Source organism: Elephas maximus, chromosome 22, assembly GCF_024166365.1.
Source record: "Elephas maximus indicus isolate mEleMax1 chromosome 22, mEleMax1 primary haplotype, whole genome shotgun sequence".
Classification (NCBI taxonomy): Eukaryota; Metazoa; Chordata; class Mammalia; order Proboscidea; family Elephantidae; genus Elephas; species Elephas maximus.
In genome coordinates, this window is record NC_064840.1 from 57,690,061 (window position 1) to 57,716,774 (window position 26,714).

At 43.0% G+C, this 26,714-nt stretch overlaps 1 protein-coding gene across 1 annotated transcript in view; it reads right to left on the reverse strand.

The window, feature by feature from the left end:
- The window catches only part of CHRNB3 (cholinergic receptor nicotinic beta 3 subunit), a 37,800-nt gene extending 17,635 nt beyond the window's left edge, over positions 1-20,165 (reverse strand). Inside the window, exons 1-3 of the mRNA XM_049865499.1 lie at positions 20,117-20,165; positions 7,013-7,164; positions 5,417-5,461 (exon numbers count right to left, since the gene is read on the reverse strand). Of these exons, the coding sequence (XP_049721456.1) occupies positions 5,417-5,461; positions 7,013-7,164; positions 20,117-20,165 (246 nt within the window). The remainder of the gene's footprint in view (positions 1-5,416; positions 5,462-7,012; positions 7,165-20,116) is intronic.
- Between the last annotated feature and the right edge of the window lie 6,549 nt (positions 20,166-26,714).

Below are 26,714 nucleotides of genomic sequence, written 5' to 3' on the forward strand. Positions count from 1 at the left end.
AGAGGCCCCTTAGAAGAAAGACCTGGAGCTCTACTTGTGGAAAATCAACTACTGAAAGCCCTGTGGGGCACAGTTCTCTGACACATGGTGTCTCCATGAGTCCAAACAGACTCAGCAACTGTTTTTTGTTGTTGTTGTTGTTTTTTATAGTGGATTCAGGTTATATTTTGGCCAGTAAAGAAAAAAGGCCTGATGGGACTTTCAGTCACTATTGCTTACTTTGATGTACCCAAAAGAGAAAGAGCATTGAATTAGAGTCAAAAGATCCAAGTTCCACACTGGATTTCCTTTACTAGTTGTACCATTTAGACAAGTCACTGTACTTCAGCTTTCGTGTTCCTTTGTGGCAGGTGAGAGACATTTTCCACAGCGCCTTGGTGTCCTTCTGTAACCAGGCCTGGGCAATGAGGTCTGTCCTCCCTAACAGGCCAATAGAGAGGGCCTCACTGATTTTCTCAGTGGTATGTGTGTACCACCATGCTGGCTGAGCCCACTACACACTGTTCACAGTTTTAGAGCTCAAGCCAGCTGTGTTGGGATGCGGATGCAGAGCCCAAATCTAAGAACCTGTGAGGTTTCCTGATCACTTTCCTGTTCTCTCTGAAACCCCTGGAGGCATCTGGAGGCTAGCCTCCTCACCCTTCCCTTCTTAAAGTTAAGAGATTAGAAATAATATCCTGTGTTTGGGTAGCACGTTCTAGCCAAGCCTCTCAAAGCCCTTTACAAACATCGGCTCCACATGGCAGCAGCTCTTGCCTTAAGAGTTGTTATTGCAAGAGACAGGAGGATCCAGGCCATGTCAGAGCCAAATATCAAAGTTAATCTGTGAATAAGGAGAAATGGAAAAATACTCCGATTCTAGGCTTCTTAATTCTGAAAAAATGCAACTCCAAATCCAAACCATACGTATTCTCTTGAAGTTGTCTTTTCTTAAATATATTACCTGAAATATCACTCACAAATGTCTAGTATTTCCCACAACCCTAAACCAAATTTCATTATAAATTATATAACTTATACATAAATTGTATAACCTAAATTATGTAACTTCTTACTCTAAATAAATCCTTCTAATTATTCTTAGTTTAATATTAAGACCAAAAGATTCAAACCAAAAGCCCGAACCTACTCCCATTGAGTCAATTCTGATTCATAGCAACCCTATAAACCAAAAAAACCCACTGCCGTTGAGTTGATTCCGACTCATAGTGACCCCACAGGACAGAGTAGAACTGCCGCATAGAGTTTCCAAGGAGTGCCTGGTGGATTTGAACTACCAACCTTTTGGTTAGCAGCCATAGCACTGAACCACTATACCACCAGGGTTTCCAGCAACCCTGTAGGACAAAGTAAAACTGCCCCATAGGGTTTCCAGGACTATAATCTTTACAGAAGCAGACTGCCACATCTTTCTCCCTTGGAGTAGCTGGTGGGTTTGAACTGAGGAACTTTTTGGCTAACAGCCGAGCGCTTTAATCACTGTGCCACCAGAGCGCCTGACCAAAAGATAGTAAGGGAAAGACACTCCTTGCCATTGTCTGAATTTGCATACTTTGGAACATTCTCGTGACCTGTTGATTCACTTTAATCTTAAAGACAACATGACATACTACACGTCTCATGTTCCCAATAAATCTATGAGTTGTTTAGGCCAAGAAATGTCATTTGTCATTAAGTATGAGAAAGCCTACAAAGGTGGCAGAAGGAAGTGACGTTTATTGAGCCTACTACATGCTAGATAAGGTGCTAGTCACATTCACACACATTATCTCATCTAACCTCCCAACAACACTGTGATCTAGGCATTGCCTCCATTTTCTAAACGAAGAGATTGAGGGTCAGAGAGGTTAAATGACTTGCCCAAGTTTTGACCCCTACTCACTCTGCTTGATTCTGACTCAGAATCAAGAAACCCAAACTGGCCCCCTTTGCTATGATGAGAAAGGCTGCAGAGAAAGCAGGGAAATAAGACAGCATATAAAGGTTCAGGATTCATGGATTTATAAGGGTGTTTCCAGGTTATGAATGATAATTAGATTTTTAGGGAGATCGCCCTGACGTTTAAGCCTAGCCTATCTCTTCCATGGCAAGTTTGTTCCTTACTTCTCCTCAAAGCCCAGCTTCAGGGGTCTGTCAGTGAAGCCTTCATTGTGTTTGCTGAACTTCTTTTGATCTGAAATGGAAACCAGCTGTTGGAGAAACAGTACTAGTTTAAGATGTTGGCTTTGGCAGACACTTGGGCAGCTTTATTTTCCTCAGGATGGCCATGGGGATAGGAGACCAAACTACGTCTCAGCAGCAGTGATGCCTGGGGCACTTAAAATTCTTACTATCTTATTGGCATTTGTACCCAACAGTGTCTTGCACAGTTCCTGGCACACAGTAGGTCCTCAGTAAATGCTTGCTGAGTGGGTGAATTTCACGTCAGTTGTCATAGTGATTTTTCATCTAAGAAAGTCTAGTCTAAGAGTACAAACTTTGTGTCACTGAAGAAAGATTGGCTTCTTTTTCCATTTCCATTAAAGTGGCTGAGATGCAGTTTTCCTAACCTTGGCCATGACTGTGCAGAATCAGAGGGGCTGAGGCATTAAGTATTTTCTCATGTAGTCTTAGCAAGTCAGTGTTAATAATACATTTATGGTTTATCGGGTTTTGATTCTCCCTGGAAGTAGGAAGGAGGAAGACAAAAGAGTTTGCAAAATAAAATCAATAAAATAAAAATAGCTCCATGTAGAAGACTCTTTGGATGTCACTAGGTTTGTGCTTGATAAAGCTAATCTCTGGTTGAGAGGACAGAAGAGGAATGCCTAAATATGCTAGAGGAGAAACCAGGGTTTCCAGACTTCACTTAGCAGTGTGTAACCTTGGACAAGTCACTTAAATTCTCAAATCCTCAGCTTCCATACCTGCAAAGTGGAAATAATAATTCTCTCTCTCTCTCTCAGTGCCGTCGAGTAGAACCTACCTTTTAGGGTAGCTGTGAGGATTACAGGAGCCCTGGTAGGGCACTGGTTAAGAGCTTGGCTGCTAACCAATGCAATAATACCTCCTTTCCTAACTCAGGGTGGTTGAGAGGCTTCAATGAGACTAGAGCTATGACAACCATTGGCAACTTAAATGAAATTAAAGACTATTGCCCTCACTTTTCTATTAAATGGGGACCTAAGCCAGCAGGCCGACTTTTCCAGGTGCCAACTTGCTGTATTGCTGCAGATTTCTCAGGCTTTGTTTTGGGTGTTGGAGACTTTTAGGATTTAATTTCATCTTGAGCTAGTGGCACTTAGCAGGCCATTAAGATTCTGGTGACACAACTTGGTTGGAAGTCATTTCCACAGCTTTAGTTAAGACCCAAGCAGTGGCCTGGTGGTTAAGAGCTAAGGCTGCTTAACCAAAAGGTTGGCAGTTTGAATCCACCAGGTGTTCCTTGGAAACTCTATGGTGCAGTTCTACTCTGTCCTATAGGGTCACTATGAGTTGGGTTGACTCGATGGCAATGGGTTTTTTTTGTTTGTTTGGTCTAACCTTGCTCTCTGTGCCTAAAATGGCCTATTGCTTTCGAAATTGCAAGGAAAATAAAAACCACCTGCTGTCTCAAAATTCGAGGCCAAGGACCACTGTTTCATGTGAGAGGTTTATCAATAAGAGCTTAATATCAAGGAGCAGTTGGGGAAAGATGTGTGTGTGTGTGTGTGTGTGTGTGTGTGTGAAGGAGGGAGGGTTTTTTGTTTATTTTTGTTAACCTCGTCAGCCTATTTACACTTTGAGAGAAAAGTTCAAGTTCTCTCTCCCATAAGATCAAACTCAGGACTTCTTACTGGTTTTTATTAACTCAAATAACTTCTGAATGCCACAGCCTCTACATTTCAAACATGGGATAAGTCACTGAAGGACAAGCTATGTGAATAGCAAGGTATGTTTATTTAAATCATATTTGTATATTTATAGTTTCAGCTTACTGTTTGTTTTCTCCTGAAAAATTTTATTTGCAAGTAAAATACTATGCAGGTTCATTTCACATGCTACCATACCTACCAATTAAAGAACTAGTGGAATAGAAAGGCATAAAAATTACAACCCTAGCTCTGAACAAAGTTTTTGGTTGGGAAAAAAATGGATGACACTAAATGGGGCCTAGGGGATTTCTTTTATCCTAGTTCCTTATAAACCGTCTAGCAAAAAGAACTGAACAAGGCCTACGAAACCTGAATAAATAACTCATTTCAATATTAAAAAAATGAAAAGTGTTATGTACATATGTTAATGAGATATTTAAGATACTCCCACCAGGAGTATCCTAAATCCTGGGTGGATTTGGCCACAACCTGGACATTCATTAAGAAACAAGTAATTGCTAACAACAATGATAACAACAACGTGTGCACATAAAAACATACAATATATCAAACCCAAACTTCTCATCTACCATCAGGGAAGCGTGAATATTTCCTTCTTTTACATAACATTCTAAATTGAGTTTTGAAAGCTAATTCTTTACTGAAAATTCTAGGAAAAATCTTTCTGCAGACAAATTCCTCTTCATAGTTTTAGGAAATGTACTACAGCCAAGCTAAAAGCAATAACCCAAGCAGAGGGTGAAAACCATTTCAAATGGATTATGTTTCAAATGGATTAATCTGTATTAGTCATGCCAGAAAAACATCGGTCATTGCTTTGTTTTGGGCCTCACTTCGCTCTGAGATTAATGGTGAGCAGTTTTTGGTACCTTCATTTTGAGCTCAGTTTTTTCTAGGGAGGAGTGAGAAGTAATAGAGATAGATTCTGCCCATGGAGGACAGTGGAGACTAGGGATATTCTCATCCAGTTGCTGTACTCCAAATGGGGAAAGTTGCATCTTGGAGCCTTTTCCCCTCTTTTCCGAGGAGTCCCGAGGCCCCTGCCCAGACCTCACTGTCAGAGTCACTCTCCCACTCGGGCCCCACCTACCCAGCCTGCCAGGCACAGTTCTAGCAACACCACACAACTATGAATACTTCTTAGGAGCTTCCAGGATCTGCTTTCCAACTCTCACCAAAGAAAATGAAAAATAACTGACCTTCCCAACCATTCCCAAGTATTTTCTGAGGAACACAATGTTGTTGTCATTGGGTGCCGTCAAGTCGAATCCAACTCATAGCGATCCTACAGGGCGGAGTAGAGCTGCCCCATAGGGCTTCCTAGGCTGTAGTCTTTACGGGAGCAGATCACCAGGTCTTTTCTCCCGCGGAGCCACTGGTAGGTTCAAACTGCCCACCTTACGGTGAGCGGCCAAGAGCTTAACCATTGCACCACCAGGGCTCCTTGAAGAACAGCATATTCTCTTTAAAGGAATTGATTGTTTTTCAAAGGGCAGCCTTCCTAAATAAAAAAGAAGCGAAAGTACTGGGCTGGCAGATACAATTTTTTGATTGAAATTTACCTGTTTGAGCCAGACATTTGTCGTCATCAGCTGATTCTTCTCATCCTGAGAAAAATGACAAAGATATTCTCAAGTATGTCACGGAATTGTACAGGCAGAAATTGTTGAGAAGATGTAGGCTTGGTTATGTATATTTTCACCACCACCGTAACAGCAGAAAAGATGTGAATTGAAACTAAAGGAAGATTTTTTTTTGTCAAACAGACCTCTCTTAGTGTTACCTTTGATTTGTTCAAAAGGATTCTCAAGAACTCTCCGATGGCATGTGATTCTAAAATAGTAAGCTTATTTTGTTTAAAGTGAAAAATAATAGCTCAAGCAAGTAACAGTTCATTGCGGTAATATTTATATAAAATTGTATAACCCAGAAGCCACTTTCAGGGTGCAAACCAAAAAACCAAACCCATTGCGTCAAGTCTATTCCAACTCATAGTGACCCTATAGGACAGAGTAGATCTGCCCATTGGGTTTCCAAGGAGTGCCTAGGTGGATTCGAACTGCTGACCTTTTGGTTAGCAGCCGAATGCTTAACCACTCTGCCACCAGGTTTCCAAGGGTGTGAAGTAGAATAAAATATTAGCTAAATTGGAGGCACGCTAAGGTGAAGGGTCATGGAAGCACAACTTTGCGTGATTTTCTAGCAGGAATCCTGGGGCATTGGGCCAGCTGGGGCTGAATGGGGAGTGCATGGGGTATGAATGTCTGGTAAGGCGGGGGATTTGGGCAATACAGAAGGGTTGTTTTGGGACTTTGGAGTCTCTGGGTGATGTAAATGGTTAACATGCTCAGCTGCTATATGGAAGTTTGAATTCACCCAGAGGCCTGTCAGAAGAAAGGCCTGGCGATCTGCTTTTAAAAAATCGGCCATTGAAAATCCGAGGTACACAGTTCTACTCTGACGCACGTGGGGTCACCCTGAGTTGGAATCAACTCAATGGCACCTGGTTTGGGTTTTAGGCTGGGACTTTGGGAGCCACAGCAGGAAGATTTTGCAGCATTGGGGAAGGAAAGTTCACTCATTTTCCCCAGGAACGCAATCATGGCAGAAGTGTGAGCCCAACCAATGATAAGGTATGGGTGAGCTCAGGGAAAAGGTACCAGTCTGAAGGGGATTCAGGAAGGTGACGGGGTGCCCAGGTAGAGCAGCTCCAGGAATGGGAGAAGGGATGGCCTCAGGGCCCTCTGTCATCTCTGCCTGCAGGCGACCCCTGCCTGCTCCTTCCCACAGCTGGCTGAAGGAGGAGCCCAGGCTACCCTGTATCTCTCTGGAACCTGGCCTCAGCCTTCCCTTCTCTCCCACTCCCCACCCTGATGCTTCACCAAATCCGCTGGGGCAACTCACGTCACAGCAACCATATCTGCCCCCCGGTGAAAAGGTCCCACACTAACAGCGTCGCAATGAAAATTTACCCCGCAACGCTCCACATACTTTCTTCGGGTCATTTCATGGCTTCTTGAGGCAGATATTTTCTCACAGTAAATTATTTTTAAAATTAGAAAAGCAGGCCCAGAGAAAGAAAACAAAACCAAATCTTAGACCCACAAACAGGTTCAGGAATGCAGATTCTTTTTAACGTAGGGCCAAGGATTACTCACCACGTCGACCAGCTGAGATATTTTCAATCCAAAATATACTTTTATGGTATCATTCGAATTTAATACAGGGCGAACCCATTTCTGATAACCTTGGAATAAATGTCTGAGGAGGGCATCTTCGTTTTCCACTACTGAACTGAATCCCGAAGTTTCTGTCAGAATTAAGAGGGAACCTGAATTAATGGGAGCGGCCTAATGGCTGGTTTAGCATCCTATGGTCTGAGTAGGGAAGTGGGGAGCTGAGTGTGGCAGAGGCCTTCATATATTTTTAAACAGCCTGCAGAAGTTTCCCGTGGCTGCCATAACAAATTACCAGAAACGCAGGCACTTGAAAGAACAAATTTATTGTCTCACGGTTCAGGAGGCCAGAAGTCTGAAGTCAGAGTGTTGGCAGGACCGTCCTCCCTCCAGAGCCTCTGGGGGAGAGTGCTTTGTTGCCTCATCCAGCTTCTGGTGGCTCCAGGCGTTCCTTGACTTGTGGCTGCATAAATCCATCTCTCTCTCCTTCTCCACATGGCCATCACTTCTCTCTACTCCTCTTTTTTCTCTTATAAGGACACTTGTCATTGGATTTAGGGCCCACCCTCATAATCCAGGATGAGCTCATTTTGAGATCCTTAATTACATCTGCAAAGACCCTTTTCCAAATAAGGTCACAATTACAGGGAGTTAGGCATGGGCATATCTTTTGGGGGGGGCCACGATTCAACCCACTGTACAGCTTAATTCAGTAAAGACAACTTTGAGTAGACAGCGTTCTCTTAACCCCATTCTCCATACCTACCTCCCCCCCCACCACAAATGCACACAGCTAAAAATAGAATCGATGCTTTATCAAGATGTTTGTTCTCTCACAAGATTTTCTAACCATAGGGCCAACATCTTGACCCCAAAAGAATCATCTACAGCTGCCCCCCACCTGTGGTCTCACCTTAAATGCTTCCTCCTTACAGACGCGTTGGTTGTCTTGTGCTATTCTTTGTCATGGCATCCTATTGGTCTCCTTCATGTCCCTTATTTGTTTGTTATTGTCTTGAGCTCCATGATGGCAAGGGTGGTGTTAGTTCTATTTGACAACGCCTACCCAGCACCTAGAACAGTGCCTGGCACCCAGCATTGATATATATTTACCCTTTGTATATATATTAACTGCATGAATCAATGAACGGAGTATGTCAGGGCCTTTTTTTATTCACGAAGTCCCTGGGTGTCACAAAAGGTTAAGTGCTCAACTACTAACCAAAAGGCTATTGGTTCAAACCTACCCAAAGGCACCTTGGAAGAAAGGCCTAGCGATCTACTTCCAAAATATCAGTAATTGAAAACCCTTTGGAGTGCAGTTCTACCCTGACACACTGGGTTGTCATGACACGGAATTGACTCAACGACTCCTGGCTTGTTTTTTACCCCCATTTAGCACACATTCACTGAACACCTACCAGGTGCCATGCCCTGTTCTCTCGCTTTCTTCCTGGTGAAGCCTTCCTGTATGAAATCCCTTCTTGGTAAACAGCCAGGTTCTAGCACTTCTCAATCACAAAATGTGTGAGATCCCAACAAACACGCTCATTTCAATCTTTAATCCTCAAGCTGAGGAAATGCAGTCTAGAAATTTGTTCAGTTTCTTTTTAATGCCATACTATGAAATTTAAAACAAGAAAGCTTTTTTTTTTTTTAATACTGCTCTCTCCTTGTACAATCAGCACCCTACTTATATTCTATAGCAACTTGGCCTGCACATACACTTTACTGTGGAAAGCCTTTTTTCCCACTGAGAGAAACATACAAAAGGCAATGATCACTTGCAAGACACACCCCCCCCCCATATTTACCCAGTCAGAATCCAAACATTGTTTCAAAATAGCACACACTCCTTCTAGGTGCATGGCATTTTCCTAAGAGCATTTTACAAAGAGAGTAGCAACGACAGCAGCAGGAGAGACAGCCTCTCCAGGTGGACGATGAGGTGGGGAAGGAGGGCTGAGTGCTCTGGCTGGACCCCACCTCTTCCTCTTCCACTCAAGAAAGCACTTTAAAATGAAAATGAATGGTAGAGGGATAGCTTTATATTTGTGTTTATTTATTTAAAAAGTTAGCCACTCCCAAACTTTGATACTTCAACTATTATTAGTAACCAGAGCTGCATCGAGAAGGGCAGCTGGCCAGCTGCCAGGCATCCATCTGCAAGGGCCCCTAAAACCTTACAGGAAATGTAGGGAGAGGGAGGGAATTGAAATTCCCCAAACCTTCTTAGGGAAGAGGTGTTCACTGGCTCAGGAGGAAATTCTTGAAGGCATCCTTGACTTCTCTCTTTTTCTCCTTTTCCACATCCGCTCTTAACTTCCTCTAAAATACATCCCAACTCTGACTGCTCCTACTTCCTTCACTGGTACCACCTAATCACTAACTACATTCTCTCTCTCTTGGGTTATGGTACTGACCTCCTAATTGCTTCCTCTCTTGCCCCTTTAAACCCAGTAGCTACAGTGATTTTTTTTTTTAATAATATTTAATTGTGTTTTTGGAGAAGGTTTACACAGAGGTTTAGGTTCCCATTCGACAATTTATACACAAATTGTTCAGTGACATTGGTTACATTCTTCACAATGCGTGAACATTCTCATTATTTCTGTTCTGGTTGTTCTGTTTCCATTAATCTAGTCTCCCTGCCTGCTTACCTTCTCATCTTTGTTTTAAAGTAATTGCTGACCATTTGGTCTCATATAGATGATTTTTTAAAGGAGCAAAGTACTCACAGGTGATATTCATTATTTTGTGAGCCAATCTGTTATTTAGCCTAAAATGTGACCTCAGGGGCTAGTTTCAGTTCAAGGTTTAAAGAGCATCTCAGGGCTATAATCCCAGGGAGTCCTCTAGTCTCAACTGGTCCAGTAAGTCTGGGCTTTTTCAGAATTTGAGGTTCTGTTCCACATTTTTCTCCCAGTCTACCAGGATCCATCTATTGTGACCATGATCAGAACAGTGGGTAATAGTAGCTGGGTTCCATCTAGTTCTTCTGATCTCGGGATATATGAGGTCATGGTTCACGAAGACTATTAGGCCCGTAGACTATTTTCTTCCTCGAGGCTTTGGTTTCCTTCTTTCTCTTTTGCTCTGGATGAGAAGAGACCAATAGTTGTATCTTAGATGGCCACTTAGCAGCTTTTAAGACCCCAGACACTATTCACCAAACTAGGATGTAGAACATAAACTTTATGAACTATTATGCCAATTAACCAAGTTGTCCCATGAGACTATGGTCCTAGGCCTTCAAACTCAGAAAACCAATCTCACAAGGCGTTTGGTTATGTCTAAGAAGCGCCCATAACTATGTTCCCTAAGTGCTTGATCATATATATGGATATAAATATATATGCATACACATATACCTCATTCAGTGTAGAACAATCTTTTAAAAACAGCAGAGAGTTATGTCAGTTCCCTGCTCAAACCCTCTGAATGCCTTCCCATCATAATTAGAAGAAAAAAATTCCCAAGTCCTTACCATAATCTCCCAGGCCCTATTCAATGTGGCCCTGCCTACCTCTCGCCCTCTGCTACTGGCCCTAACCAACCCCTCCTCCCTAGTCCCTCAGGCCTATCTTCTCTTTCTCAGACATGCCCTTAGAAAGCCCCATAGTTTGTTCCCACACTTTGGTCCAGTCTTTGCTCAAGTATCATCTCCTTAAAGAGGCCCTTCCAGATTAAAAACAAAAACCAGTCGTTGTCAAGTTAATTTTGGTTCACAGCAACCCCGTGAGTGTCAGAGCAGAACTCTGCTCCCTAGGGTTTTCATCCTGTGACCTTTGAGAAGAAGGTCTCCAGGCCTTTCCTCTGAACTGCCTCTGGGTGGATTCAAACTGTCCACTTTTTGATTTGTAGCCGCTTAATCTTTTGCCCACCCAGGGACTCCATCCTTCCAGATTCCAAAAAAAACCAAACCCACTGCCGTCAAATCGATTCTGACTCATGGCAACTTATAGGACGTAGTAGAACTGCTCCACTGGGTGTCCGAGGCTGTAAATCATTACGGACAGACTGGCACATCTGTCTCCCATCCTCACTGATTACCCTCTCTAAAAATCTCTCCCCACCGTCTATCCCCCATTGTAATTTACTTCCCATCAGAGCACCTTATATTGCATGGTTTTTGTTTAGTGTCTGTCTGCCCCATTAGAAAATGCTAGCTCCATGAAGGCAGGCTTTGTCTTGTTCACTACTGTATCCCAGCTCCGTAGCTGCTGAGCAAATAGTCGCTGAGTAAACAACCACTTAAATAACAATAGGAGTTAGCTGCTTGGCTTTTGTTTCTGTGGAGCAGCCTTGAAGAGTTTGGGCCAGAGCCAAATTGCTGAGGACAAGAGAGAAGCAGTGAATGTCACAGCTGTCCCCTTTCTCTGGCCTTCCCCTGCAGCAGGCAGCCCCTCCTCTAATGTAGGGAGTCCTGTTAAAAGGATACCATGCGGACACTGCTACTTCCTGCCATTCTCCGGTTCTTCCTTGATAACAGACGCTAAATTGGTTCAGGGTAAGAGATAGGAGCCCTGGTGGTGCAGTGTTTAAGCGCTGGGCTGCTAACTGAAAGGTCAGCGGTTTGAACCTACCAGCTGCTCCATGAGAGAAAGATGTGGCAGTCTGCTTCTGTAAAGATTACAGCCTTGGAAACCCTGTGGGGCACTTCTACTCTGTCCTGTAGGGTCACTATGAGTTGGAATTGACTTGATGGCAATGGGTTTGGTTTTCTGGGGGGGTTAAGAGATAGATAGATAGACAGATAGATACATCTAGATAGCTAGCTGCCATTCAGTCAACTCTGACTCATGGACCTCACATACAACAGAATGAAATGCTGCCCAGTCTTGTGCCATCCTTATGATTACTGGCATACTGGAGTCCATCACTGCAGTTATTGCACCAATTCATCTCACTGAAGGCCTCCATCATACCCATTGGACCTCTATTCACCGAGCAAGGTATTTTCCTCCAGCAATTGATCCCTTCTATGACATGTCTAAAGTGAGTAAGTCAGACAATATTCTGTTGTGAGCTGTAAAGTTTCCATTGCCTGATTTTTGGAAGTAGATAGCCAGGCCTTTCTTCCTGGTCTGCCTTAGTTTGGAAGCTTCAACATCACAGCAACATGCAAATCATCATATTACAACAAATTGAAAGATGGGTAGGAGGGTCCCTGTCATGGATTGAATTGTGTCCCCCCCCCCAAAATGTGTTTATTGTGTGGTTGTCCTCCATTTTGTGATTGTAATTTTATGTTAAAGAGGATTAGGATGGAATTGTAACACCCTTACCCAGGTCACATCCCTAATCCAATGTAAAGGGAGTTTCCCTGGGGGCGTGGCCTGCACCACTTTTTATCTCTTAAGAATAAAAGGGAAAGGGAAGCAAGCAGAGAGAGGGGACCTCATACCACCAAGAAAGCAGTGCTGGGAGCAGAGCACATTCTTTGGACCCAGGGCCCCTGTGCTCAGAAGCTCCTAGACCAGGGGAAGATTGATGTTAAGGAACTTCCTCCAGGGCTGACAGAGAGAGAAAGCCTTCCCCTGGAGGTGACGCCCTGAATTTGGACTTGTAGCCTACTAGACTGTGAGAGAATAAATTTCTCTTTGTTAAAGCCATCCACTTGTGGTGTTTCTGTTACAGCAACACTAGATAACTAAGACAGTCCCTTAAAATATTCAGCTTCTCAGGCTCCCTTACAGTTAGGGATGGCCATGTGACACACTTGTGGCCAGTTAAGATACAAATGAAAGCCATTGATTGGGTTTACAGAAAAAATTACTAAAGACGACAGACTCAACCCAATAAACATCTCAGCTTTCACTTTTTGTCTTTTACCTTTCCCCCTTCTTCCTGCCTAGAACTGAGACGTGATGTTCAGAGATTTGGCAGTCCAAGTATCTTGCCAGCCTGATGAGAGCCCCCCACACACAATACAACAAAAGACAAAAGAGACTGGGTCCCCGATAGCTTTGTGGAGCTGCCACTCCAGCCTTGGGCTGCATGCCTCCAAATTTCTTGGTGTGTGAGAAAAATAAACCCCTGTTTGGTTAACTCAATGTAGCCACGTGCATCTGAAGGCAGTGCTAACTGACACTGGCACCAAGGTAGTAGCCTGCTGAGGGGCCAGATTACTCACCTTCTTTGAGGGCCCATGTGCCCCAGTTCATCCCCATTAGTACAATGGACTTACGACACTGTCTGTAACCGACCAAGACACTCAAGGGGGACTAAAGACAACTGAATAATGTCTGCACCGACCAACCCCCCCCCCCCCCACGGGCTTCTTAGCACATTCGCGGCATGAGAATTTGGAGCATGAGAGGGTGTGTCTGAAAAGGAGCAGGCACCACACCTCTGAACTCCCTTGCGTGGAGAGAAAAATTTACATCATTTTGAAGGGAGGTTCAGTTGTGTATCGGGAGGGCCAATCTAAATTTATGACGTTGATATCCCCAGCATTTGCCACCCCCAAAGCCATACCCTCCATGGGGGTATTCTGTTCTTCACCAGGACCTAAGGAGAAATGTCAAATGGTGTCCTCTGTCTGAATCAAGGAAGAAAAACCATGAATCTGTACTGACCAAAACAGACCTTACCAACAACAACAACAACAAAAAGCCAAAGGTGTAATGCTTTCTGACTAACATCTTCAAGCTTCCTGAACCTTCCCAAAATAGAAGCTGAAGTCACTGAGGTTACTGGAGCAGATTTAGAGGGCAGGCCTGGAAATGGTCATGATTTGTCCTTCTTCTGAAATAGAGCATTATGGAGAAGGGCAGGCATTTCTCACAGTTGATTCTTTGAGCCAAGACTTGCATAAATATTTGATATTTGATGAATGAACAAATGCATGTGCAAATGAACAAAAGGCCATAGGGGGCGCTCTCTATGCCCCTGGGGCAGGAGGCAGAATGACTCTGGTTCACTGCTCTAATGGATGGAAGATCACAGATATGCTCAGGATTTCCAGGACAGGTGGTCTTTGTTTTAAGAAATAAGTGGATTCCTGAAAAGTTGCAAATAGATTTATATTTTAAATTAATTAGAGACCAGCGTTTTAAGATACATTTCAGTGATCCATTGGCAAAGGAAGAAATTGCCCTTGGAATATGAGTGACCCTCCACTGTGGCTGGGTCTCTTTGGGAAGCTGGGATTTCCCAACGTCAGCCATCCTAAAAGGGAAGCGTTACGGATTGAATTGTGTCCCTCAAAAAGATATGGTGAAGTCCTAACCCCTGGTACACGTGTACATGACCTTGTTGGGAAATAGAGTCTCTGAAGGTGTTATTCGTTAGGTTAACATGAGGTCATACTGAAGTAGGGTGGGTCCTAGTACAACATGACTGCTGTCCTTATAAAAGAAGAGTCAGAGAGACACAGAGACACAAAGAACGCCACGTGATGATGAAGGCAGAGATTGGAATTATGCCACAGCTGCAAACCAACGAATGCCTGCAGCTACCAGAGGCTGGAAGAGACAAGAAAGGATCTTCCCCTAAAGCCTTCAGAGAGGGCATGGTCCTGCCGACACTCTGAATTCAGACTTCTAGCCTCCAAAACTGTGAGACAATGAATTTCTGTCATTTTAAGCCACCCAGTTTGTAGTACTTCATAAAGGCGGCCCTAGGAAACTAATATAGGAGAGATAGGAGAACACAGGTATTCATAAATAATTTCAACACCAATTAAAGAGGAAAAAGAAGTGAAATGATAAAAAAAAAAAAAAAAAGCTAAGACAATAGGGCTGGAAAGAAACCAGGAAATCATCTAGCCCGTCATTTTACAGCAGAAGCTACTGGCAAAAGGGGAAGTGACTTGTGCAGGGTCACCCAGCTGAGTGTCGGGTGTGGTTTCCTAAAGCTTAGGTCAGCGACTTTTCCACCATCCTATAGTTCTTTGACGGGAGCCCTGGTGGTGCAGTGGTTAAGTGTTATGGCTGCTAACCAAAAGGTCGGCAGTTCAAATCTACCAGCTGCACCTTGGAAATCCAACGGGGTAGTTCTACTCTGCCCTGTAGGGTCGCTATGAGTCAGTATAGTTTTTTGAGGACTCAGGGGGCCAAACGACGGTTACTTCCACTGAGGTTTTCTTTTTTTTTTTCTAAATACCACATAAAAATTGTTTAAACAATTCAGGATCATTGCTTTTTAGTTGTTGCTGTGTTGTTGTTAGCATTATATTTTCCAAAATGCTTTACGGTTGTTTAAAACAAGCTATTACCTGGAAGACTGATTTTCTAAAGCCAGGTCACAAATAATATTTGTTTGGTCGTAGGGAGACACTCAACAGTGGTGATGGTGTCTCCCTTTGCTGTAGTGGGCACCTGCACAGTGTTTTGTTCTGGGGCCTCTCAAGGTGGCGCCCCTCTGCGGTCATTCTTCTTGGGGGTGGACGCCCAAAGCTTTGCACTGAAGGACTTCTGCTTAAATTTTGATCAGAGTTTCCCCACATTTCCTTGCTTTAAATACGGCTCTACACCTGCCTCTCCCCCCGGCCCTACACACTTGGTCCAACGCACCATCTTCAGAGGTTGCTGAAGCCTATGACTATCTCTTTTTAGTAAAAATACCAACCAACATGGAGGCGGCGCAGGACTTGGCAACGTTTTGCTGTGTTATACATAAGGTCTTCATGAGTCGGAGCCCACTAGATGACAACAAAAACAACAAGAGGAACAACGTTTTCATAAAAAAGGAATTTCAGTGTTCCCCTAAATTCCAGTTCTCCCCTTTTCTCTCCTCTCCCTCTTCTCCTTGCTTAATCTTTGTCTCATTCTTCTTTGTCAGAGTATTTCCTTTGGGAGCAGACAGGCAACTCCACAGGCAGAGGGTGAGAACAAGAGGGCGAAAACCACGGAGGGCAGAATGAGGGCTTCAGACAGGCAGAAAGGGAGGGAGAAGGCGAACACTCTGGCTGATTGTTTCTTTCCTCCACCTGGGACTCAGGCCTGCCCGTGCTCCAGGAGAGCTCCTGCTCTCTGCTCAGAAGCCCACCCGAGTCTCTTGCCAAATTCAGTAGAAGGAGAATCCCACAAGTATTTATTTAACATTGAGAGGCCCTGGGCTCAGATTCAGAGAAAGGAATTCTGGTCCTGACTCCCAGCTGTGTGCTCTTAAGCCATTTAACCTCTCCCAATCAAAACAGGGAGTGGATGGTTTCTAAGGCCCCATGCGGCTTGCGTACCCTGTGCTTCTAGGATCTTTGTGTCCGTGAAACGGCTACAAAATGTGGCCTATTAATGCCAGATATTTGTTGTGCCAAAGGGACAAAAGAGAGCCCAAGTTTAAGATGCGTGATTGATTGCCGAACAGCCCTTCACTCCTGACTGCCATCTGTTGGAACAGAGAAAGCATCCAGAGAAAGGTAACTGAAGCCATCAAGGGGGCAGTGAGGGTTCGGTGGTAGAATTTTCACCTTCCATGTGGGAGACCTGGGTTCGATTCCCAGCCAATGCACCTTACGCACAGCAACCACCATCAGTGGAGGCTTGTGTGTTGCTTTGATGCGGAACAGGTTTTAGTGGAGCCTCCAAACTTAGATGGACCAGGAAGAAAGCCCTGGCAATCTCCTTCTGAAAATCAGCCAATGAAAACCCTATGATCCAGCATTTCCACTCCCCTCCCCCCAAAAAAAACCATCCTATGAGCACAACGGTCTGATACCAGCCCATCACGGGGATGGTGCAGGACTACACAGGGTTTTGTCGTGCGTGGAGTCATGGTGAGCCAGGGTCTGACTAGACGGCAGCTAACAACAATAACAAAAGCTATCAAGGGATAGTGGAAACCCTGGTGGAGTAGTGGTTAAGTGCCACGGCTGCTAACCAAAAGGTTGGCAGTTCGAATCCACCAGGCGCTTCTTGGAAACTCTATGGTGTAGTTCTACTCTGTCCAATAGAGTCGCTATGAGTCAGAATCGACTTGATGGCAATGGGTTTGGGTTTGATCAAGGGATAAGAGAGGACTCCATCTAGGGGGCCAGGACTCTGTCAACCCCAGTCAGTGGAATTGTGAGAGATTTGGATGAGGTGCCCAGTACCAGATTGAGGGGGAAAAAAAAACACTTTTTTTGGACAAAAAACACTTTTTTGGGGAGCCTAAGACTTGACCTTTTGGTCTCTTTCCTCTTCTTGATCAGGTCTCCTTACTTCGGGCTCTCAGCAACCCCTGCTCTCTCCCTAACCCCTTATCAACACCCACTTTCAGCAAGATTTTGACAAACTCCTTCACACTGAGGTATAAGTAACTAGTAAGACTTAATAGATGGAAACTTCCATGCTGATTTATGGATTTACTAACAATAATGCCATTGTTTATCCTTGGCCAAGAGAGTAAAGAAGTAACTGAAGAATTTCAGACCTCAGCAAGTATGGCTCTCAGGGGGGTATCTGTGGTTTTGACACTTTTTAATATATTTTAGTTTTGCCCTCTGTTACCACCCCCTCTCCCAAAAAAGCATACTACAAATATGAGAGCCTCTTTTGTCAACACAGAGAGCCAGCTTCGAGGGTGGAATCAAATAATAAATATTTAATGAGTTCTTGCTAGCATCACGGTTTCTTAGACTGACTTGGTTTTGTTCTCACTTGCACCCCCATACACTGGAACCATGCCTAGGATACAAAAGATACTCAGTAAATATTTAGTGAATGACTGAGTAATGAATAAACGTAAGTCATCATGTAGTAACAGTGGTAGGAAAATGCATTCGATACAGCCTCTGCTTTCTGGGAGCAGACACAAACAAGCAAGCACAAATTAACATTATGAGAGAGGTCTTACCCCTATATACGGTTAACCTTTCCACCAAAGCCAGGAATATAAAAATGTGGGGTTGCCCCTTGTCATTTGGAAAAGGTAGTTCCATGTAACAAAAAGAAATAATTTTCTAGTGTAGCCGCTGTGGAAAATAGTTTGGCAGTTCCTCAAAAAGTTACACATAGAACTACCATATGACCCAGCAATCCCAATCCTAGGCATATACCTGAAAAACTTGAAGGCAGGAACGCAAACAGAAACCTGTACACCAGTGTTCCCCACGGCACTGTTCAACTATTCACGATAACCAAAAGGTAGAACCAACCCAAGTGTTCATCAACAGACGAACGGTTAAACAAAATGCGGTGCATACATGTAATGGGATATTACTCAGCTATGAAGAGAAATGAAGTTCTGATACATGCTACAACCTGGATGAACCTTGAAAACATTATGCTGCGTGAAATAAGTCAGTCACGGAAAGGCAGACACCGTATGGTCCCACTTATAGCTGGGAAATATCTGGACTAGGCAAAATGTATAGAGACCAAAGTTTATTAGTGGTTAGCCAAGGTGGGAGGGAGGTGCAAAGTGAAAGTCGTTGCTTAGGGGGCACAGAGTTTCTGTTAATGGCGGTGGAATAATTTGGAAATGGGTAGTGATGATGGTTGCCCAACATGAAGAGTGTAATCAACGTCACTGAGTTATACATGTATAAAATGTTGAATTGGCAGATGTTTTGTTATATATTTGTATTTACCACATATAAATTATAAAAATATAATATATGTATTCACCACAATAAAACAATTAAAAAAAAAACTATTTACAGTGGTAGTTAAGATTAAGAACGTAAGGAAAGGTTGTCAGATCTAAAATATAAATAGACTTCGAAGGCCCTGAAAATGTTCACAGATGGGAGAGTTATTACGTAGATCTATTACAGATCTATTATAGATCTATACGGCTCAGTGTACATTCCCAAACCCTTGCAGCCTACATCACGGAAAATGAGTACCAGGTTCTCCTCCAATTCCAATTTTCTTATGTAACCATTACTGTGCATAGGCGGCAATGAAACCTTGAACCCTGACAGTTTATGCTAAAAAAAAAGAAGGGTAAGAGCCAATTCTTTCAAAATGCATACCATTCTCTCATAAATTAAGGAAGAAAAATATTAGAAAGATGTATATTAATTGTATGCCATAAAAAAATATTGGTGATTATTTTTACGATTGGCTAACTGCATTTAAGACTTTGTAGAAAGCAAATTCAGTAATATTTGAAAGTGGGTTTGATGCTCTCTGCACTTAAAAATTACTTTGTTTGTTTCCAGGATGAGGAAAGGCTAAGTTTTTAAAGATATGATAATGTCTAGGTGTGTCTCATGGTCCTATGACTTCTAAAGCTAGATTTGTTTCTGGAGTTGGACAAATCCATCTCAGCGCCTCCAGTTCTTCGCCTGCAAATTGCACACTCGATTGTGGCAAAAATACTAAGGAGAAATAAATACAAATTGCTGTGGAATGGTGTTGCCCTTTCCCCTTCTGGCTCCTGACTTTGGAAGGTCTCTGGTATAATGGGAAGAGCTTTCTGTTCTGTTACATAAAAACGGAGGACTCCAAAACTCAGAAACCTGGCAGGTAGAAAGGATCACTGTTGGTAGACTTTCCAGTATTTCCTGCCTCTTTTGTCTTTCATTCCGTTTCCCTTTCTCTCCTTCTCTCCTTTTATTCCCATTTGTCCTCTTTCCTGATCAAGCAAGAATTCCCCTATTATCAGCTGGATAATGTCCCTTTAAAACAAACACATGTCCAAAGACATGTGACAAATATTTTCTGTTTGTGAGATATGAGCATACTAAGTCAGACTACATACACAAATTTACTAAAGTATTTTTTTAGTTATATAGGTCTACAGCATATATTGGACAAAATTAAATGTCTACACACAGATACAGTGACTATTAGCAGACAGGATACAAAAATGTTGATAGAGTTCATTTCTGTGCTAAATATTTTAACAATTCTCTGAGTAACATTCGGTACATTCAGTAACATTTTTCCTGCTTCTATATTTGCCCACCAAGCTAAGAACAAAATAAATGATAGAAGCATAAACACGATGGAATTCTTAGATAAGATTTCTTTTGCAATATACAGATTTCACAGCATTACTTACACGATCCACTTTTTAAAAGTTCTCCTGCAGAGATCTATAGATTACATTTTATATTTCTAACATTATCAACATCATCACGGTTTTGCCTCCCTTGCTTAAAACGTAATTCTATAATGACAGTTTTGACTTAGTTGAACTTGAACTTACCTGAAGCACCAAGGACAACAAGCACCAGCATAAAATCTGGCAGCATCATGATGTCAGTTTTAGAAAGATAATTTCTTCCTTTTTAACAGCAGAGTATTTCCATTGTAAAAGGGGCTTTCAGTAAGAAAAGGCGGTGGTTTAAAGTCCAAAATGGAACCCAAGGGGAAAGTAGACACCTAGACTGGAGTAGAATAGCTCTCAAGCCATCTCCCATCAGTGTGATGTTTCATAAAGTACACTTCATTGATTTCCACTCAGCTGTCAGATCGTGTAGGTCTAAAAAATCTCTCTGGGTCCTAACTCCTGACTTATTAATTTACTCACACAAAGAGACGCAGGACAGTAGAGAAAGTCTGAACCTGCAACTTACCGAATGTTCTGTGGTGTTTTTCTTAGGGTTGGAGATCTGTGTAAAAGAGAAAAAAAACGCATCTTATAACACCTATTATGGAAGTTAGCAAGAAGTTTCTCGTACACGCTATTCCTCTATCATCTTTGCATTTTGGATGTGGAGCTTAGAAGTAATGAATATGTCCATTAGCTTCCTTGTCCAATGGTTTTCAAAGGTTTTAATGCCTGAGCATCCTCTGTGGTTCCCTGAAGCCCTCCCAGTTCCATCTTATTGTTTCTACAGGAGAAAATGTGATGGGATTTTCATCTTATTTTGTTTTGCTTATGAAACTGGCCAACTGCTAATGCCACCCATTCTGTGTTTCATGGGCTATACACCTCCAGGGGGCCCTTAATAAATGCAAATCAAATGAATGCGTAAGTGTAAGATTTATGGCTAGATAGGGGAAGGATTCGCTGTGTGGTGCAAATGGTTAACACACTCTGCTGCTAACCAGGAGGTTGGAGGTTTGAGTCCAGCCAGAGGTGCCTCAGAAGAAAGGCCTGGAGATCCACTTCCGAAAAACCAGCCACTGAAAATCCTGTGGAGCACAGTTCTCTGACACACGTGGGGTCACTATGAGTCGGGATGGACTTGATGGCAACTAATACTGGTTAGATAGAAGAGAGGGGCAGGTGGGAGCACAGAGTTACCTGGATAGGGATAGAGAGAGCCAAATATTCCAGGACACTGATGAACTCAACTTTTGCAACAGTGGTTTAGTTCAATTTTAAAATGTCTCGATGATATCTCATTAAGCCTCCACTGTATGTTCAGTAAGGTACCTCCATTCCTTCCTTGTGCCCCGCCTCTCAGGGCTCCCGACAAGTACAGACAGACCTCTCCCACAGAGCCCCTCACCCCATATTGTTGTTTACTCATTTGTGTCCCTTACCAGTCCATGAGCTCTGGAGGACAGGGTCGTGTTCTTTTATTCCTATGTTCCCAGTGCCTACCACATGTAAATACTTTAAGAATAATAGTTGAATGAAAGGAGAAATACAAGAATGAGACATTGATTGCCTATCCATCTAAATTGTATTCTAGGCCTGCTGTTGAATTTACAACAGTCTCAAAAATAAATTAGCCAGGTAATGTAGGAAATATCCCATTTCTTTATTTTCAATAAATTAAATTAATGATACATCTGTTCTACATTTCCCCCCTTTTGATCAAGATTCACCTACAGAATCTTTTCTCAAGCACTGTGTAATGGCACCAGGCACCATCCAGGGCTTTTGGTCTCATGACAAAGGAGAGAGTTGTTCATGGAGGCAATTACCCACACGTTCCATTTCCTCTGACTTTTTGGAGTCATTGAAGCTGGATGAACCCCCAAAACTATTGCCCTGAGATAATCTTTAAACTTTAAACCAAAAATATTCCCTGAAGTCTTCTTTAAACCAAATAACCATTTAACTTAACTAGTAAAGAATATGTGCCTTGAGCTCTTTTGAGAACTATCTATATGGGATCAAATCAACAATAGCAACTCAAAAGATTAGATAGGAAACTTAAGGCACAGTGAGCTTATATTAATGGGGGAGGAACAACTCAGAAAAGGAGGGTGGGAATGGCTGCACAACCTGAGGAATATAATCAGTGTCACTGAATTGTACATGTAGAAATTGTTGAAGTGGTGTATGTTTTGTTGCATATATTCTTAACAACAACAAAAAATTAATGATGTTTCCACTGAGCTGACAGGAAATTCAATCTCTGTCATGACAGGGGCTCCATCCCCTTCTGTAGGGAAGAAAAAGAATCTGGAAGGTTTTATGGTCTCCGCTAGATAGGATAGGGACTCTAGGCTCCAGGCCACCTTGACCACAGGAGATGGACTCAGTGGCCAGCCTACATGGTCCATTGGAATTGGCAACTCTGCTACCCTGTGCCGACCTGAGGCTCAGGACTCTGCCAAGACCGGAAGCCTCTGTCATAGGTTCCAGTCTCTCTGAGCCTCCACACAACCACTCTCTTCTGAGGACTGCACCTCTCCAGGGTGCTGCCAGTGAGATTTAGTCCCAGCTGCTGGGAAGACATTTAAGTCACGGGAAGGTCTCACCTGTCTGCCTAAATAGCCGCCTTCCCCTCTGGAAGGAGCTCACCTCTTCTCCATCCTGCTCTAGAAACTGCAAATAATCTTTGCCGCGAGGTCAGGGTTTCCATGAAAGCAGACATCAAACAACCAGGGAGAGAAGTTGTCTTTAAACAGCTTCTTCCTTTGGTCTCTACAGACACAAGGAGCCTACCTCCCTTCTTGGAAAAGGAAGAAAACCACACAGTAAACAAAACACCAATTTATTTCTCAGAAAGTTATCGTGCCCCAAGCCAGGGGTGCTCTCTCCCTCACATGCTCTGTCACCAGTGAACATTCGCTGGGCAGCTGCCTGGCTGTGGTTCTAAGTCCATCAAGGCAGGAACCATCAGAAAGTCTCTGTTACCTATGGAACCCATTGCAGATGATTTGATTCCAACTCAGAGCGACCCTATCGGACGGCTTAGAACTTGCCCCATAGGATTTCCAAGGAGCAGTTAGTGGATTTGAACTGCCAACCTTTTAGTAAGCAGCCAAGCTCTTAACCACTGTACCACCAGGGCTCCATTACCTACGGAGACATAAATAAAAAAAAGTATTCTAGAACCCTAAGTAAAACCCCTGCTAGTCCATCACTGACCAAATGTTGTCCTTGTGTGGAAGAGTGAGCTTTCTCATCCTGAGGGCTCTGGCGTGCTTCCCAGGCTACTTCCATATTAGGTGGACTCACAATAGGGACAAAAACAAAGCCTACAGTGAGAGAAAGCTGGTGTACTTTCAACTGATGATTTTAAAAGTTATGATTATTATTTTTTAAATCTTGAAAAGTAGTATAATCCTAATACTAAAAGTTAAGAACGCTTGTAATCCATCTTCCTAATCCAACCGATAAGACTTTGCTTTATTCCTTTCCAGTGCGCATACATATATTCACATGATCACAGAGTCGTTATCTAGTTCATATAGAAGTTTATATCCTTGGCACCATTGAAAAGAATGTTTTAGTATCAACTCTGAGAAATTTTTGAGAAATTATTTCATGATCTCATTGGGGACAAAAGGAAGTTCTATAATACAATTAACTGGATTCATAGCTAGGTGACCAACCATAAACAAAGGCATTGACTAATAGATGGAACCCAACCAGGAGAAAGGTCTCTAGTGGTGGGCGACATGGCTCTAGCTCATTTAACATCTTTCTCAAGTACTTTCTTAAAGGCATGGAAAATAGGCTTCTTAGATTTGTCAATAACACAAAAATAAGACTGGTCCCTTCCAATCCTAAATGGTACAGCCTTGTCACCCACTACGTAACAGAATCAAGATACAGAGCAGCCTCAAAAGGTTGGGATGCTGAGCCTATACTAACAAGACTGAGTAGTTACAGTTATAACTTAGCTATAGTGATCACATGTGTGTGAACTGGGACAAAATAGGTCTTTCTGCTTTATTATTTTATTTCTAAAAAATACTTTTTTTTACAATGTTAGAAAAACTCAATCACATAGAGGTATTCGTTGAATGAACTGCCTTCATTGCAAAGAATACGATTACACAATAATGACAGTATCTTGGCCACCAAAAGAAGGGTGCCACAGCAGCAGCTCTGCCTTGCCAGACCGATCAGGAACTCTGTTTTTGTTTCGGGCGACATGTTTTAAAGAAGCTAAGTATGTCCAACCAGGGGATGGTCAAGAGGTCTAGGGCCTGGAAATTAGGATTCATGAGAAATGATGAAAGAGCAAGAAGTTTAGATTAGAAAAAAGGAAGTCTGAGGAACTTTTTGGAGCACTGGTGTGCAAACAGTTAAGTGCTTGACTGCTAACTGACAGATTGGCAGTTCGAGCCCAGCCAGAGATTCCACAAGAGGAAGACCTGGCGATCTGCTCCCGTAAGGATCACAGGCTAGAAAACCCTCTGGGGCAGTTCCACTCTGTTCCATGAGGTTGCTAGGAGTCAGAATCGACTGGACAGCACCTCACAACAACAACAGGAGCTTTCTGGTATGAAAAGCTTACATGTAAGAGTTAACCTTCTCCATACCAACGCTATTTTACACAGGAAGAAACTGAAGCCCAGGCAGGTGGAGTCATTTGTCCCCATCACACAGCTCTACCTCTAGCCAACTTTACTAGAATTTTAAATACTCACATCTTCTTCCTACTGACAGTGGGACTGTTTTATTGGGTGATATTAGTGATGGCTGTTAGTGTTTGTAGGAGTCAGAGGTCTGGCATTTCGTAGTGTCTGAATTTGCAATTCTCACTGACCTCCGAAATGATTTCCCATACTCTGTTTGATGCCCCAAATCTGCTCACTTGGTTTAAAACTTATTAAATCTAAAGACCCTGAGAACCTCAGTTCTTTTTTCTTCCTGTACACTGTTCACATATATGACATTCTCCCAATAGCAATGCTTCTCATTATCCATAGAGATTTGAAAACCGTGGTTTTAAACTATCATATGTTTCCTCTAAGAGTGAATAAGTGTTAGATTCTTTTCTGAGATCAAACTATGAAGGCCAAGGGCTGCCGTGAACGCTTTGCAATTTCCCCATTTTGACACGAGAGACTTGGACTAGGGACTAGAAAGGACTAGGCGACTTTGAAGATGCAGTATGGGACTTGGGCGACCCCTGGTGGATGACGGCTCATACTGCAGCCTTATGCAATCGCATTGAACTCCTTAGCGGACAATGAAAAAGGAAGGCGGAAGAATTGATGCATTCAAACTGTGATGTTGGTGAGAAGTATTAAATACAACGTGAACTGCCAGAAGAAAAAAATAAGTCTTAGAAGAAATACAACCAGAATATTCCTTAGAAGCAAGGATGATGAGACTTTGGCTCCCTTACTTTGGACAAGTCATCAGGAAAGACCAGTCGCTAGAAAAGGACATCATAGTTGATAAGGCAGAGGATCAACAAAAAACAAGGGAAAGCCTCCATGAGATGGAGTGACACAAAAGCCGCAGCAACGGACTCAAACATACCAACAATCATGAATATGCCTAGGACCAGGTAATGTTTTGTTCACTTATACAAAAATGCAGAGGTGTAACTAAGGTACAGCAGGCAGGGCACCTACCCTGGGTGCACGCGAGGAGGGGCATTAATGAGCAGTTTCTATTGGCCGCTGCAGTTTCCATAGCCGAGCTCTGAGAGATCGTTCAGCAACTTAACACTAATTGCCGTAGGCACTATTTTCTGTTAGATAGGCCCCTGCATAAGGTCGCCATGAGTTGGAGCCAACTCAGTGGCAGCTAACAACAACAAATGCTTTAGATATTATTGTTCCTTAAATTTTAAAGTAAAAACAAAAGCAGCCTACCTAAATCCAAAACTAAGCACTAAAAGGAAGGAGTTGTCAATCTAACAGCTCCCAGGAAGAGAGTGCAAACCCGGAGGACCTCTAGAACCACAGGCCCGAAGGATGTATTTAGGTGAATGAATTGATGATGCCCGTTACCCTGCTGGAATTGGGAAAGCTGTCGAGCTGGAAGCGCCCAGCCACCAGGGACCTGGCATGTGCTGCAGGAAAAAGGGCTTGAACAGAAGACATTATCTCCAAACTTATCGCAGACAGCTGTGTTTCCGCCTGTGCTTCCCAGGCATCTGCGGGGCTTTGGAGAAATACAAACTACTGGGTCCATTCCCCAGGAATTCAGATTCAGAGTCTGGAATGGGGCCCACATGGTTTTGGAAAGAAGCCGAGTTTGCAGACCACTGACCGACATCTTCTTCCAAGTTAAACCACCACACAGACCAGGAGACAACACTTGATGGCAGTGGAGCCAAACCACATTAAACCATCGCCAACAAGAAGGGATCATGAGGGCATACCCACAAACACACAGCCTCAAGCCCTGGAAGGCCCTAGAACCACAGTGTCTTTCAGGAAAATATCCATGCCACTGGGGGGAAAGGAGCTGGAGTCCAGTATCCTGACCCCTGACTGAGAAGTGCTTTCTTACTATTCTCCTTTCTCTCTCCAGTTGTTTATTATTGTTATTGTATTTATTTTGTTATTGTTGTTGTTGAGAATAGCATACACCAATTCAACAGTTTCTATGGGTACAACTCATTGCCATCAATTACATTCTTCAAGTTGTGCAACCATTCTCACTCACCTTTTCTGTGTTGTTCCTCCCCCATGAACATAAACTCACT